At 41.4% G+C, this 15,127-nt stretch overlaps 1 protein-coding gene across 7 annotated transcripts in view; it reads left to right on the plus strand.

Moving 5' to 3' along the window:
* The window catches only part of ACSL6 (acyl-CoA synthetase long chain family member 6), a 322,864-nt gene that overhangs the window by 162,214 nt on the left and 145,523 nt on the right, over positions 1–15,127 (plus strand). For all 7 annotated transcript variants that reach the window (XR_012231381.1, XM_073571208.1, XM_073570889.1 and 4 more), the window contains exons 2-6: positions 4,800–5,020; positions 6,718–6,832; positions 10,317–10,381; positions 11,191–11,292; positions 11,377–11,476. Coding sequence is in view for 6 of the 7 variants with exons in the window: in XM_073571208.1 (XP_073427309.1) it covers positions 4,800–5,020; positions 6,718–6,832; positions 10,317–10,381; positions 11,191–11,292; positions 11,377–11,476 (603 nt within the window). In the remaining variant the exon portion in view is untranslated. The remainder of the gene's footprint in view (positions 1–4,799; positions 5,021–6,717; positions 6,833–10,316; positions 10,382–11,190; positions 11,293–11,376; positions 11,477–15,127) is intronic.

Below are 15,127 nucleotides of genomic sequence, written 5' to 3' on the forward strand. Positions count from 1 at the left end.
AGCAGCACCCACATACCATTACTTCTACATGGCAGATGGGATTTTTAATTGATGTTCTTCTTGTTGTTTTAAGTGGAAACAAAAACCCTTAGTAAAGTGCACTATTATATTATTGTGTTTACTGGGATTTATAGCAGCAAGCTCCATAAAGTCTCCTGTATGTCATTTGGGACCACTTATAGCACCACTCCAGCATTTTTTTAGTGCAGTGCTGGAGTGGTGCCACTAATCTAAGTTCCCTGTCCCCAGTATTATACTAACCAGCCGCCGTCTTCAGTTGTTCCGACTTCACTCCTGTCGTTCTTCAGCAGTTTGTGATCTGACAATTTTTGGGTGATCCCGAAATCACAACTCAGTGTATGTTTATGAGAGCCAGAACGAGGTTCTCATGAACATTGAGAGATTGCGACCATTATCTCTGACTTCCGGTCAATCAGAAGTTGCAGTTGCAAGAGAGTAGAATAGATGAAGACGGCAGCTGGTAACCATAAGACTAGAGACATGGACCTTTGATTAGTAGTACCACTTGGTGCTGAAATAAAAAAAACACTACAGTGGTGCTTTAAAAAGTTTTGTTAATGGTCACGCAAGGGAACCGATTACTAATTTGATAGGCCAGTGTTAAATATATTAAAGGAAATTTCTCAGAAGTATTTTATGGGAAAATAATAGGAGATGCCTATAGCAAAAAAAATCTCATTGTAGCTTATCGAAACTAGTGTCAGGTAAAGGTAGATCTCATTCAGCTTGTAAATGCTTTAAGAATGAAATGCATTTAAAAGTAAGACCGAGTATATTATATTATTATAAGATACACATTTCTGCCACTGGTTTTGATAAAACTCCTACACATGTGGTCAAAATTGTTGGTACCCCTCTTTTAATGACAGAAACACCCACAATGGTGACAGAAATAACTTGAATCTGACAAAAGTAATAACAAATCAAAAATCATTCAACCATGCTTCCACAGAATTTTTAAAAAATAAAACTCATGAACTAGGCCTGGACAGATATGATGGTACCCATGAAAATAATGTGACAAAAGGGACATGTTAAATCCAGGTGTGTCCACTAATTAGCATCACCGGTGTCTACACAAATGACATGTGTCATCACACTGTCACCAAGCAGCACTCACTGTGCTGTTTGGTGACATTGTGTATATAACATTCAACAATGAAAGAAATTTATAGACAAACATGTAAAGGTAAAAGTTATAAGACCATCTCCAAGCAGCTTGATGTTCCTGTGACTACAGTTGCACTTATTATTCAGAAAATTAAGCTCCATGGGACTGTAGCCAACCTCCCTGGACGTGGCCGCAGGAGGAAAATTGATGACAAATCAAAGAGACGGATAATCCAAATGGTAACAAAAGAGCCCAGAAAAACTTCTAAACAGATTAAAGGTGAACTTCAATCTCAAGGAACATCACTGTCAGATCACACCATCCACCGTTGTATGAGCCAAGGTGGACTTCATAGGAGATGACCAAGGAGGACACCATTGTTGAAAAAAAAAATCATAAAAAAGCAAGACTGGAATTTGAAGCCCCCATAGAGGAAGCATTTAGCGAAATGGCTCTGTCAGGGTTGAAGCGCACATCAGGTATTCCTGCACTGAAGCGCTTTCAGGTATAACCGCACTTTATTGCTGCTAATCTCTTTTTGCCTTATAGTTTAAGCACCATTGTTTTACGTGGGCGCATTTTAATACTTTAAAAGCACCCTTAGACATACATCTTAGTGCAGTGCATTGTTTTTGATTTTTTTGCCTTTCATTTGGCGGAGGATATTATACTTATGTGCACGTAAGCACTTTATTTCAGATACATACTTATTTGCACTGCGCATTTGGTTGCTTTTTCTTTTGGTTTATGGTATCTCATTAATGATATTCATATGCACGCAAGCACTTTATTGCAGGAGATATATTCTTTACCTAGAATTCATTTAAGGCTCTGTAGCATTTTGGATTAACCCATATACGTTACAATCTATGGTTCAGGTGCCAGATATCTGTTCTAATAATTTTTTCATCATGTGAGATTCATTTTTTCACTGTTTACATGATTTTTTTTGCGCTATGCACTTTAATATATGGACAATATGTGTATTCATTTATTTTTTCATGAATCGCTAATTTTTTCATTTTATATATTTTTTTGATTTTCTGGTCTGAACCACAGGTGTGCTTCTTTGCTAGTACTCATTTGCATGATTCATTCCGGTGTTTGCTCTCTTTTGAGTTCCGCAAGCTTGATTAGCATTTGCACTTAATATACTATTTTTTAAACTACACTCACTGGCCACTTTATTAGGTACACCATGCTAGTAACGGGTTGGACCCCCTTTTGCCTTCAGAACTGCCTCAATTCTTCGTGGCAGAGATTCAACAAGGTGCTGGAAGCATTCCTCAGAGATTTTGGACCATATTGACATGATGGCATCACACAGTTGGCGCAGATTTGTCGGCTGCACATCCCTGATGCGAATCTCCCGTTCCACCACATCCCAAAGATGCTCTATTGGATTGAGATCTGGTGACTGAGGAGGCCATTTGAGTACAGTGAACTCATTGTCATGTTCAAGAAACCAATCTGAGATGATTCGAGCTTTATGACATGGCGCATTATCCTGCTGAAAGTAGCCATCAGATGCCTGTTCTTAGCTGAGAGGAGTGGTACCCAGTGTGGTCTTCTGCTGCTGTAGCCCATCTGCCTCAAAGTTCGACGCACTGTGCGTTCAGAGATGCTCTTCTGCCTACCTTGGTTGTAACGAGTGGCAATTTGAGTCACTGTTGCCTTTCTATCAGCTCGAACCAGTATGCCCATTCTCCTCTGACCTCTGGCATCAACAAGGCATTTCCGGCCACAGAACTTCCGCTCACTGGATTTTTTTTCTTTTTCGGACCATTCTCTGTAAACCCTAGAGATGGTTGTGCGTGAAAATCCCAGTAGATCAGCAGTTTCTGAAATACTCAGACCAGCCCTTCTGGCACCAACAATCATGCCACGTTCAAAGGCACTCAAATCACCTTTCTTCCCCATACTGATGCTCGGTTTGAACTGCAGGAGATTGTCTTGACCATGTCTACATGCCTAAATGCACTGAGTTGCCGCCATGTGATTGGCTGATTAGAAATTAAGTCTTAACACACAGTTGGACAGGTGTACCTAATAAAGTGGCCAGTGAGTGTATATTTCCATAATAAAGATTTTTTATCTTCATAATTTTCTTGGCAACGCAATGTTTTTTCCTCCAGCTTTATTTCTGCAGGCTGTGTTTGTTTATTTGTGGAATTTTCCAAACTATATTTTAACAAGTCGCAAAGCTTCTGTGAGAATGTCCTATGGACAGATGAGACAAAAATGGAACTTTTTGGCAAGGCACATCAACTCTATGTTCACAGATGGAAAATTGAAGCATATCAAGAAAAGAACATTGTCCCTACTGTGAAACATGGAGGAGGCTCTGTTATGTTTTGGGGCTGCTGCATCTGGCACAGGGTGTCTAGAATCTGTGCAGGCTACAATGAAATCTCAAGACTATCAAGGGATTCTAGAGAGAAATGTGCTGCCCAGTGTCAGAAAGCTTGGTCTCAGTCACAGGTCATGGGTCTTGCAACAGGATAATGACCCAAAACACACAGTTAAAAACACCCAAGAATGGAGGAAAACATTGGACTATTCTGAAGTGGCCTTCTATGAGCCCTGACCTAAATCCTATTGAGGACCTTTGGAAAGAGCTGAAACATTCCATCTGGAAAAGGCAGCCTTCAAATATGAGACAACTGGAGCAGTTTGCTCTTGAGGAGTGGGCCAAAATACCTGTCGAAAGGTGCAGAAGTCTCACTAACAGTTACAGGAATCGTTTGATTGCAGTGATTGCCTCAAAAGGTTGTGCAACAAAAATATTAAATTAAGGGTACCATCATTTCTGTCCAGGTCTATTTCATGAGTTTTATTTTATTTTTTTTAAATTCTGTGGAAACATGGTTGAAAAGCAATATCCGACTTTCATTTGTTCATTTTCATAGATTTTTGATTTATTATTACTTTTGTATGATTCAAGTTATTTCTGTGACCATTGTGGGTTTTTCTGTCATTATCTGAGGGGTACCAAAAATTTTGACCGTGTGTTTAACATTTGAAATCTTTTAGTAGTGATAAGAGCAATTGGGCTTTGGGGTCTAGAAGTCTGAACTTCATAAACATAATTTTCTAACATGTATATACAGTGTGGTTTGTCAGAAGATGGTGGGTGAATTAACTCTTTAAGACATTCTTTTATTTTATTCTAAACCAATTTTAGGTTGGGCTTAAGGCATCCAATGTCATGGCTCAAATGTAATCCTCTAACTAATCAAATTACAGAATAATTTACAACTTACCTTAAGCATCTGTAGCTGTATATTTCTGTCTACACGCCTGCTGAGTGGTGGGCTCTTCCCGGTGGAATTCTGGTGCTGTCAGATATTTCTCCACCTTCGTTTCCTGACACCTCATCCTTCTTGAATGGTCAGATGTCCATATAGCTCATACTGTATCTTTCCAGCATTTTATGTAAGCTTGTGTTATAACTACACTAACAGCTTGGTCCCTGAAAAAAGTTCCCAGGGATCTCTGGGAGGAAAGCACTACTCGTATATGTAACGTAATCCATCCGACAGATGTAATTATCTGTTTACAGTCCCTTTAAGAAGAAAAGTTCCTCTCTATTGGTTATATCCTTTAGTGCTAGTGTTATTGTTTGTCCGGTGCTCATATTTATGATCTCTTCTCTTTCATTCTGCAGAGTTTGCCATTTCAATACTTGAGAAGATGCAGGCACAGGAAATTTTGCGGAGTTTAAGGCTACCAGAGTTTGACGAATTCAGCCAGTTTTTCCGAAGCGTGCCAGCTGCCACATTAGTCGGACTAGGTGCCTTTGCTGCAGTAATTGCATACTGGTTTGCGAGTCGACCCAAAGCTGTTAAGCCGCCATGCAACCTCCTAATGCAGTCAGAAGAAGTAGAGGTACAGAATGCAGATATCAGTGTCATTCTACAGAGTGCTAGCATTGTCCTGCTTAAAGTCAAACATGGTGGACATTGTCAATGAATACACTTTCTAATGTACTTTAAAGTGTTCCAGATTAGAATATTTCTGTAGTGTATGGAAACTTTTTGGTTATACTACCAAGAGCTAAGAAACTGTACAAGCCTAGAACTACTTATACTGTAACTGAGAGTTTGCTACAATATAACATTCAAATGACAAACCATTCCTGTATTCTGCTCCAGCTCCTCAGTGACAGTAGCAGGTATCGGCCTGTGAAGAATATTGCCATTCAATGTCATCAAGTACAGATCTAACAAATGATGATGAAATTAATGGAACAAATATACAGTACTGTATAACTATTAGACACTCACTAATAAGGTTTATTTACTCTGCTAAAAATGGGTGAAAAGTTTGCTGAACTTTGAATTATAGTGAACCTGAGTGTGGGGGGTGCCATCACTGTTTTTGGTAACATTACATTCTGGTTCTTCACCACTTGTTGCACAGCCATAGTAGTGACACAGGGAGTTGGGAGCTGTCCAATTGCTGAATTTCTAAGGCACTATTGTGATTTTTGGCCTCTCACATTTCCTTAACCCTATATGTAACTGTCATGCCACCCCACTTGATAGAGACAGTTCACACAAGAGTTTTAATGGACTTCTCTCCATTGGACAATTACAACTTGTTAGATGGTCCTTTGGCAAAAAGCAGATGAGGCGTCCCCTGGCTGGGACCCCTGCTGTCAGTTATGATTTTAAAGGTAAACCTAGAGATAATCCTTCAATTTAACTGCAGTGCCACCTGGAGGAAAATGTAAATATTACACGGTGACCTTGTAAATCCACTAGTTGTTGGTATAAGGCTGGAGAGAACAGTTCTTACTAAGTAATAGACAGACTTTGTAACAGCTCTAATCACTGCCTAAGAGAAGAGGATGCTACACTACTGATTACGTACTACACTTTTTGGATATAAAGGGTGGCCCAAAAGTAAGTAAACAGTTGAGTCAATGAAATTTATCACAACAGATTATATGGGAAAAACACACATATGGACACGAAAAAGAGCAACATGATATAGGGTCAGAGACCTTGATTCCAGTGATGTATCACTTACTACACTGTGTGTTGTCATTTCAATAAAATCAGTGTTTTATCAGCAGGAGATTATAACTACACGACTAGGTGTCTCATGCCTCCTAGTCAACTGCTCTGTGTAACTATGCCCTCACCAATGATTAGCAGCGTTCTGCAAATGTACAATGTACCCAGAAAGTTGTCCATCAAAGGGAATGAGTAGGGATTTTAAAGGGCTGAGCCTTCTGAGCACTGTTATATCTACAGCAGAAAAGCAATGTTATTTTATCAAAATGACAGCATGCAATCAGTAAGTGATACGACTCTGGGATGAGGCTTTCAGCCACTACGTCATGCTATTCTCAGATTAGATAGCAAAAATCTGGTGACACTTTCCTTTGACCTTATACGTATCATTAGCGCTGCCCCATCTCTATGCCAGTGTTTGGCCCCAATGTATTCAGAGTATTGCGCTGCAGATCGCCTTCCTTTGGCCTTACGGTATTATTTCTAGTAGAATAACCATGTGCTGACTTCCGATTGCTTAGTCCCGTCTAGTTTCTCACTATTAATTTGCACATTTCTTTGCAGGACGGTGATGGTGCTCGCCATTCTGTTTTAGGAGATGGCCCAGAGCTGCTTACACACTACTATGACGACGCCAGGACAATGTATGAAGTGTTTAAGAGAGGGCACCACATATCTGGTAAGAATACCTCATACACAATCGTTAGGTTATTGCCCATGAGGACAAAATCTTTATTTCTGCCCTAGTAGGCTCATAGGCATGATGGCCTCCCACCTCCCTCTATTACTCGAATATTCAATCTCTTAGCAAAGAGTTGCTTTACCGCTAATGGTCCCTTCCTGTCCATGTCCAACATTAGAATGGCCAGCATGTAATACTACGTTGTGAGGACGGTATATCCAGCAGCACGTCCAGAGTACGGTGATTACAACCAATATCTATTAGTTCATCCTAGACATTATTTCTCTCTTGTCTAAATGATCAGTTTTGAGATAACACAAACTGCTCCAATTGTGGTATAAAAATATATATATTTTTCCTACCATTAGCTGTGAAGATTATGACGGTAGAATTTAAATGGGAGGGCCATTGTTAAGCTAATGTTAAAGGGATTATCCAGGACTTTAATTATTTTACTATGGACCTAAGAACTAACAAGCAGGTAGTTGCTAAAATCATGTCGACAGAGCAGAGGCTTCTCTTCCGATCTGCTCTGTTAATGATAGGGCGTGACTGTGGACATCATGCTGGTAGACAGCCGGCTCCCCACTGCCCAACATCCCCGGAAGGAGAAGAACTACTATGTTGCCGTGGAGCAGCTGATTTGCCGGCAGGAGCAGTTGGCGACCACTCTGAGCCGGTGCTGGGCAGGCAGGTCATTGTAGGTGTTAGCAAATATCTGCCTGTTACTTTTTAGGCCTATAGAAAAAACTAAAATAGTCCTAGACAACTGCTTTAAGAAAGAAAATATTCTGGTATCCCAATTTCCTATTTTGTGAAACCAGATTTCAGGTCCAGTCCATATGATGGCTGCTAATGAAGTAGCGTATGATCAGATACGTCACTCAACCGTCTCTGTAGTAGTAACATACTGCATAGATGTAACTTCTCAGGAAAAGAATGCAGCACTCACCAGTCAGAAAACATTCCCATGTCCTTTTATTTCACCATTCGTGGTGTAGACAAGGTTATGGACATACAGGGTTAATGAGGCATGTGGGGGGGAGAGCAGGATGAGGGCTGTTTCGCATCTGTACGCGTCAAAGGGTCCAAGTCACATACTGCGCACAGGACTCTAGCGCAAGCACAGTGAGGACCTGAAGTGATGTGTGGGTCCAGCACAGTATAGACAGGGCCTAAACCCTGGCCAACAAGGGGAAGAAAAAAATATGACACAGCTATAACACAGAATATATGAGCATATCATATGTATACATGATTACAGTATATTTCTTAACAATAAATAAGCCAATCCCTTCACTGCATTCTCATTAAGCAAACAATATTTTGTAATAACGCAATGCAAAGATAGCATATTTCCATATCTTTATCCCAAGTTTTCTGAGGAAAAACATTTCCATCACCAAAAATATTTTTTGTATGTGTCCCTTTTCTGGTTTTGTCTCCAATAGCAAAAACTATAGCCCCACTCTCTGGATTGCGGCCATACTGTCCTCTCTATGATTGTTGATTGTCCTGGCTTTAATGGCAGACTACCCTATATGCAATCTGCACTACAACATGAACGGATTGATTCTATATGACACGGAACCTTTTCTTTATCATAACTATGATTATTCCTTCCTACTGATTAGTATCAGCATTCGGAAAAATAACAAAAAAATGTCAACAGGGCCTCAACAGTATTAGAATCATAATCAAAATTAGACCCCTAAAAATTAGCTTATCATATAATTAAAAGTATACTTACTCACAAACAGTCTTCTAGAAATAGTATCACATGGGGTGTAGCTAATCAGAGTATGATCATAAATGAACCACGGTCCATATACAAAATTACTAATGCTGACCAGCCATGAGAAAAAAATCACAGCATGCTGCGACTGCATTCGATATTCGGATCACACTCACTCATTCACGCACCTATCATCCGAGAGGATGGTGGTTGCTTAGTATTACAAAGCTTAGTGTTTTAAATGCATATGGATAATGCTCATTAGGCCACGTTCACACGTTCAGTATTTGGTGAGTATCTGTAAGTCAGGCATGGATGATAAATTCAGAAGTGGTGACGTGTTTCTATTATACTTTTCCTCTGATTGTTCCACTCCGGGTACTATAAATACTAAACTTGCGATAATAGCCTAATACTAATTAACAGCCCATGGATGTGAGTGTTTTTTTATCAGTATTTTACACCGGTGCTGCAACCACCTTTTATCATGTGGGGCGAGACTGTGGGGTGGGACTATGGGGTGGGACTGTGGGGCGTGACTGTCGGGTAGAACTGTGGGACGTGACTGTGGGGCGAGACTGTGGGGTGGGACTGTGGGGCGAGACTATGGGGTGGGACTGTGGGGCGTGACTGTCGGGTAGGACTGTGGGACGTGACTGTGGGGCGAGACTGTGAGTAGACAGCGGAAGGGCTGTGGTTCAGCTGAAGATCATACCCACAGTCACGCCCCATCGTTCAGCCTCGATGCACGAAGAGTTTAGGAATCCAAAACTTCTAATGATGATTTAACGAAAACCAGGTTACAGATTTCCACACTGAGGGTACCTATTAAATCAGTATGATAGCACCATTCTGCCCATACCTTTAATTTAATATGAATAATCCTAATGACAGGTTCTCTTTAAAACAGTGCTGCTTTTCTGTAGGTGGGCCTGTGACACAGCGGGCCCTCCTCCCTTTCTGAGCCAGGTCACAGTTGCGTGAGTGCAATTTTTACGCCATTGTTCACTAAAGGGAAAAATGAATGTTCCTCACTCGTTTTGTCACTGTAATTCCCACACAAATGGAGAACAAGTAATCGGTAGGGTTTCACAACATCTTAAATGGATTTTAAGACAAGGTGCAAAAATGATAATAATAATAATAATAATATTATTTAATGACATTTTCATGACATTTTAAAGATAAAATACATTAACTCTAATTAATGAAAAGTCTCCTTTTGGGGGGTATTGGTGTATGGCACAGGGGTTAATGAAACCAATCTTCAAGCTGCTTCTCTGATCAAATCACAGTAACTTACCCTACAGCTGATATTTCTGGCCTGACCGATATTCAGCTTAGATCACAGGAACATAAAATATGATTTTCTTGAATAAGACCAAAGTCTCCGGTGGCCTGCTCCGTGCACTTAACCATAACAAATTCAATTTGAGCTCCATGTCATCAGAATGGTCAGCAAAAGAAGAACCATCGAGATTTAATACAATATGAAAAGTAATTGCCCAATTAAATAAAGTGCAGCTAAAAACTATTCTCTAATTAACCCAAAATATGGGAATAAAATGAATAAAAAATGCAATAAGGAATTCTTCACATTAGCTATGGGGAATATTGTGAAATACACAATGTGTAATCTCTCTTCTGGATTTTGTCTGATGTAGTTGTGGAGTGGCTGACATCTTAACCGCCACGTGAAAATTAACCCTAAGGTCACTGGCATGATACATTTTTGTATTATTTCAGAAAATGGTCCATGCTTGGGATCCAGGAAACCTAACCAGCCTTATGAATGGCTCTCCTATAAAGAGGTGAGGATGCCTTAAGTTCATTTTTTCCATACCACAATTGTTAATATGTACTGGGATATTACTGCTCGTCTACAGAACCAGCTTCATTATTGCTAGAAGACTTACTACTAAATGTGTTGTCCTAATATTCTTGAGGACCCCGAGTTATTGAAGCCAAGTAGCCTCTACACATGTAGTGTGCCCCAGTATAGGGAGCAAAAAAAGACATTGCAGCTGCACTGTCCTCCTGCCTGTGAGGTTAGGGGCTAAATTCTGCTCCGATGGTCTGCAGATGTTTGGCTGCTATCTTCTGTAATTAGTCATGGTAAAGCAAATAAGTCTCTCCAATTACCGAAAAGCACCAGATCCCTTTGTACCCAATACATTTCTAGTTTGAGTTTGCAGAACAAGTTGGTTGTGATTTCAGCCTTTTTTTTTCGTTTTAAGCATTAAACGGAAATCAGGCATAAAGAATAAAACATTAGAATGGAAGCATGGGGATTTAGTGTACATGTCGCAGTTTAGGCAGCCATATGCAATATAGGAGTACAATGGTCAGAGTCACTAGGTATTTTACAGCAGAATGTGTTCTATAAGAATATGCCACACTTTCCCCTGTGGCAATAAGCAAAGTAAATCAGCACAATGTAATATAAGAAGAATGTGTAAAACCCTAGGAAACCTTTGCATCATCATGAGACCTTTTCACTCCTGACCATTCATATAATGAATTCTTATCATTTCATAAAATGACATATCAGCCTCCATTTGTAATGGAAAACATTGTAATATTCGTATTACTGCTAAAGATGCATTTGAATTGTTTGCAGGTATCAGACAGAGCAGAATTTTTAGGGTCGGGATTGCTGTACCAAGGATGTAAGCCCTCATCAGATCAGTTTATTGGGGTCTTTGCACAGAACCGTCCAGAGGTAATTCCGCCTATATTTCTCTGTTTCCTCTATGGCATATCCTTTTACCGCCTGGGCTTCAGTGTGATGTCTCTTTCATTCCAGTGGATCATTTCTGAGCTTGCCTGTTACACATACTCTATGGTGGTCATCCCATTATATGACACTCTGGGCCATGGCGCTATCCGCTACATCATAAACACAGGTAAGGTAACTTCTCCCGTAAAGGATGGACATTTTAGGTCATAAGATATGAATAGTGTTTGCTATGTTGTAGCTTTACACCCAACCTTAGTAAATAAGTACTAGTGGTGGTGGATAATTTATCACTGAATGTAGAGTGGGCTGACCTCCGTAAGGCAGCGGTAGCACCATACACAGTGATGAGACAGTTACCCACAAAGTTCAAACATAAAAGTCTCTTTAATATGTTATCTTCACACATAAAAGTCCAATCCAGACAAATGCATATAACTTCAGTGCATATAACGTCAGTGTTCAATTCACACCAGTTCATAGCACTACATAGTACACGGCATCCTTTAGATTGCAGTCAATACACACGCTAGTCCTCCACTGACTAGTTCCCGTGGGTGTCCTGCACCGCGGTATCACGGTCTCTACTCACAAACACGCTGTAGGTGCCAGGCACAAGCACCAACTCACTCTGGTTCTGACACACCTGAGACTCCCTCAGACCTACTGAGATCTCACTAACGCTTTCCTACAGGGCTTTTATCACAGAAACTTGTGGCTTTCAGCCACATGGAAAACCTGGGTCTGGAATGGAACAGATTGCACAAACTACAGTACAACCTGCAGTCTGCTTCAAACACAACATTCAGAGCAGGTTTTCTGTGCCTCTGTCTTGGACACTAACATGTCAAAGACTAACACTTTTATTATCAGTCTGCATTACAGTCACAGCTACGCCCGTGTCTGCCATGCACACCTATGGCCTTCATACACCTCCTTGCATATCCTGGGGAGTCAACACAGCGACCCGGACCTGTGACATCGGTCACTGCTTCCTCATTGCAATCCCAGCTACGCCTGTGACCGCAATGCATCCTCATAGCCTCAATATGCCTCCATGCATATCCTGGAGAGAACACACAGCACCCCCTAGCTGTAGCAGGGGTCACTCCCTCACACCTCATTTAGTATTTTACACACAGTCTCAACTTCACTACCAGAATATTTGTGTTCTGTAAAGAAGCCTTTGTAAAAGTTATTTCAAGCACTATTCAGAGTACTGCATGTAAAAATAATAATAATAATTATTTATATAGCGCCAACATATTCCGCAGCACTTTACAGTTTAACAGTTTCAAAACACAAGTCATAAGTAACAACGTTAACAATACGCTAACAATACAGTAATTAAAGTAAAATAAGACGACCCTGCTCGTGAGAGCTTACAATCTACAATGAGGTGGGGGAGATAAAAAGTACAGGTGTGTATTTATAATGATGTATTTACAATGATGGTCCAGCCATCTTGAGAAGGTGGGGGACAGAGATAGTGAATGGGCTGCATACTCACACTTGCACATAAAATGACTTTGATTAGTGAACGTGATAGGCTGCTCTGAATAGATGTGTTTTGAGAGAGCGCCTAAAACTGTGCAAATTGTGGATAGTCCTAATTTCTTGGGGTAGAGCATTCCAGAGGATTGGCGCAGCGTGGGAAAAGTCTTGGAGTCGGGAGTGGGAGGTGCGGATTAGTGCAGAGGTTAGTCGAAGGTCTTTTGCAGAGCGCAGCGGTCGGCTAGGCCGATAGACAGAAATGAGGGAGGAGATGTAGGGGGGTGCCGCACTGTGGAAAGCTTTGTAGGTGAGAACAAGTACTTTGAATTGGACCCTATAATGAATGGGCAGCCAATGTAAGGACTGGCGAAGAGCGGATGCGTCCGAGTACCGATTAGCCAGGTAGATGATCCTGGCTGCTGCATTAAGTATGTACTGGAGAGGGGAAAGTCAAGTAGCGGGGAGGCCAATTAATAGAGCATTGCAGTAGTCCAGGCGGGAGTGGATCAATGCGACAGTGAGGGTTTTTGTTGTTTCCATGGTGAGAAAAGGGCGAATTCTGGAGATGTTCTTTAGGTGTAGGCGGCAAGAGCAGGCAAGACATTGTATATGGGATGTGAAGGAGAGGTTGATGTCAAACATTAGTATAACGTGGCACAGCTGTGTCGGTGCACAAAAGAAGGTTCCCACACCAGTATAGAATAATCAAAACATTTTTGGCACTCAACTCGTTGCAAAGATGAAGAATTTTTATTTGCAGTCACAAATATAGACGTTTCGGCTGTATCAACTAGCCTTCATCAGTAAACAAGACTGCTCCTATCTCTATAATTTTCTGGACATTATATTGTATGATCAATAGTAAATTTGGTGCTATTGGAGGTGATACCATCCACCATGTAACAACTGGTATATAAACCTGTAGATTTCAAAGAGAAGGGGTAGTAGAGAAATATTCCAAACGAGATCATTTACAGGATTATTAGATCTGTGACTTTGAAAAGCCCCAAAGGTTTCACCAACCAGAAGTTGGCATAAACATCCTATGGCTATGCCTGAAGGGAAATGTCCCAAAGGGGATTACTTGTGGGATTGTTAAATCCTGTGACTCATAGAAAATCCCAATTTCGTGCTGTAAGAACAGCAGCTGGCTGTAGTTTCAAATGTCTGTCATTGGTGGGTGGCAGCAGGACCTGTGTAAACGCGGCATCCACCGCTGGTGTGGCAGGTCCTGCTGCCACCCACCAATGACAGACGGGGGTAAGGTCAGGGGATGACGTATATAGTTGTGTATCATCAGCATAAGGATGGTACTGAAAGCCAAATCTGCTGATGGTCTGTCCAATTGGGGCCATGTAGAGAGAGAAGAGAAGGGGGCCAAGGACTGAGCCCTGAGGTACCCCAACAGCGAGAGGAAGAGGAGATGACGTGGATCCAGCGAACAAAACACTGAAGGAGCAGTCAGAGAGATAGGAAGAGAACCAGGAGAGAGCGATGTCCTTAATGCCTAGTGACTGGAGCCTATGGAGTAGGAGACGGTGGTCAACAGTGTCGAAAGCTGCAGAAAGGTCGAGAAGAATGAGCAGAGAGTGTTCACCGTTACATTTTGCTGTCAGAAGGTCATTGGTCACTTTGATGAGTGCAGTTTCAGTCAAATGTAGGGGTCGGAAGCCAGACTGTGAAGGGTCTAGGAGGGAGTGAGTGGAGAGGTAACAGGTAAGGCGGCAGTAGGCTAGGCGCTCCAAGAGTTTAGAGATGAAGGGGAGATTGGAGACTGGTCTGTAGTTGTTTGTGCAGGATGGGTCGAGAGCAGGTTTCTTTAATAATGGAGTAATGATAGAGTGTTTGAAGGAGGATGGGAAAATGCCTGAGGAGAGGGAGAGATTAAAGATTGTAGTTAGGTGAGTTGTGATGACTGGAGAGAGAGACTGGAGGAGTTGTGAGGGAATGGGGTCGGTAGTGCATGTAGTTGGGTGAGAAGAAGAGAGGAGTCTGGATACTTCTTCTGTGATGGGATCAAATGTGGAAAGTGAGTCAGGGGAAATGCAGATAGGGATGAGAGTCACAGCACTTGGTGGTTGGGAGTGGATTTCCTGACGGATATTATCTATTTTCTCTATAAAATGGGAGGCCAGGTCATTTGCACAAATGTCTGAGATGGGAGCTTGTGCTTTTGGCCTGAGGAGGGAGTGAAAGGTGTCAAAAAGTTTCTTGGGGTTGTTGGCTAGTGAGGAGATCAGGGTGGTGAAGTAGGTCTGTTTGGCGAGGTGAAGGGCAGAGTTGTGGATGAAGTCTTCTGGTATGCGGGCGTTCAGTACTCCTAGAG

Source organism: Dendrobates tinctorius, unplaced genomic scaffold (assembly GCF_039654945.1).
Source record: "Dendrobates tinctorius isolate UK_male_01 unplaced genomic scaffold, ASM3965494v1 ptg000001l, whole genome shotgun sequence".
Taxonomy (NCBI): Eukaryota; Metazoa; Chordata; class Amphibia; order Anura; family Dendrobatidae; genus Dendrobates; species Dendrobates tinctorius.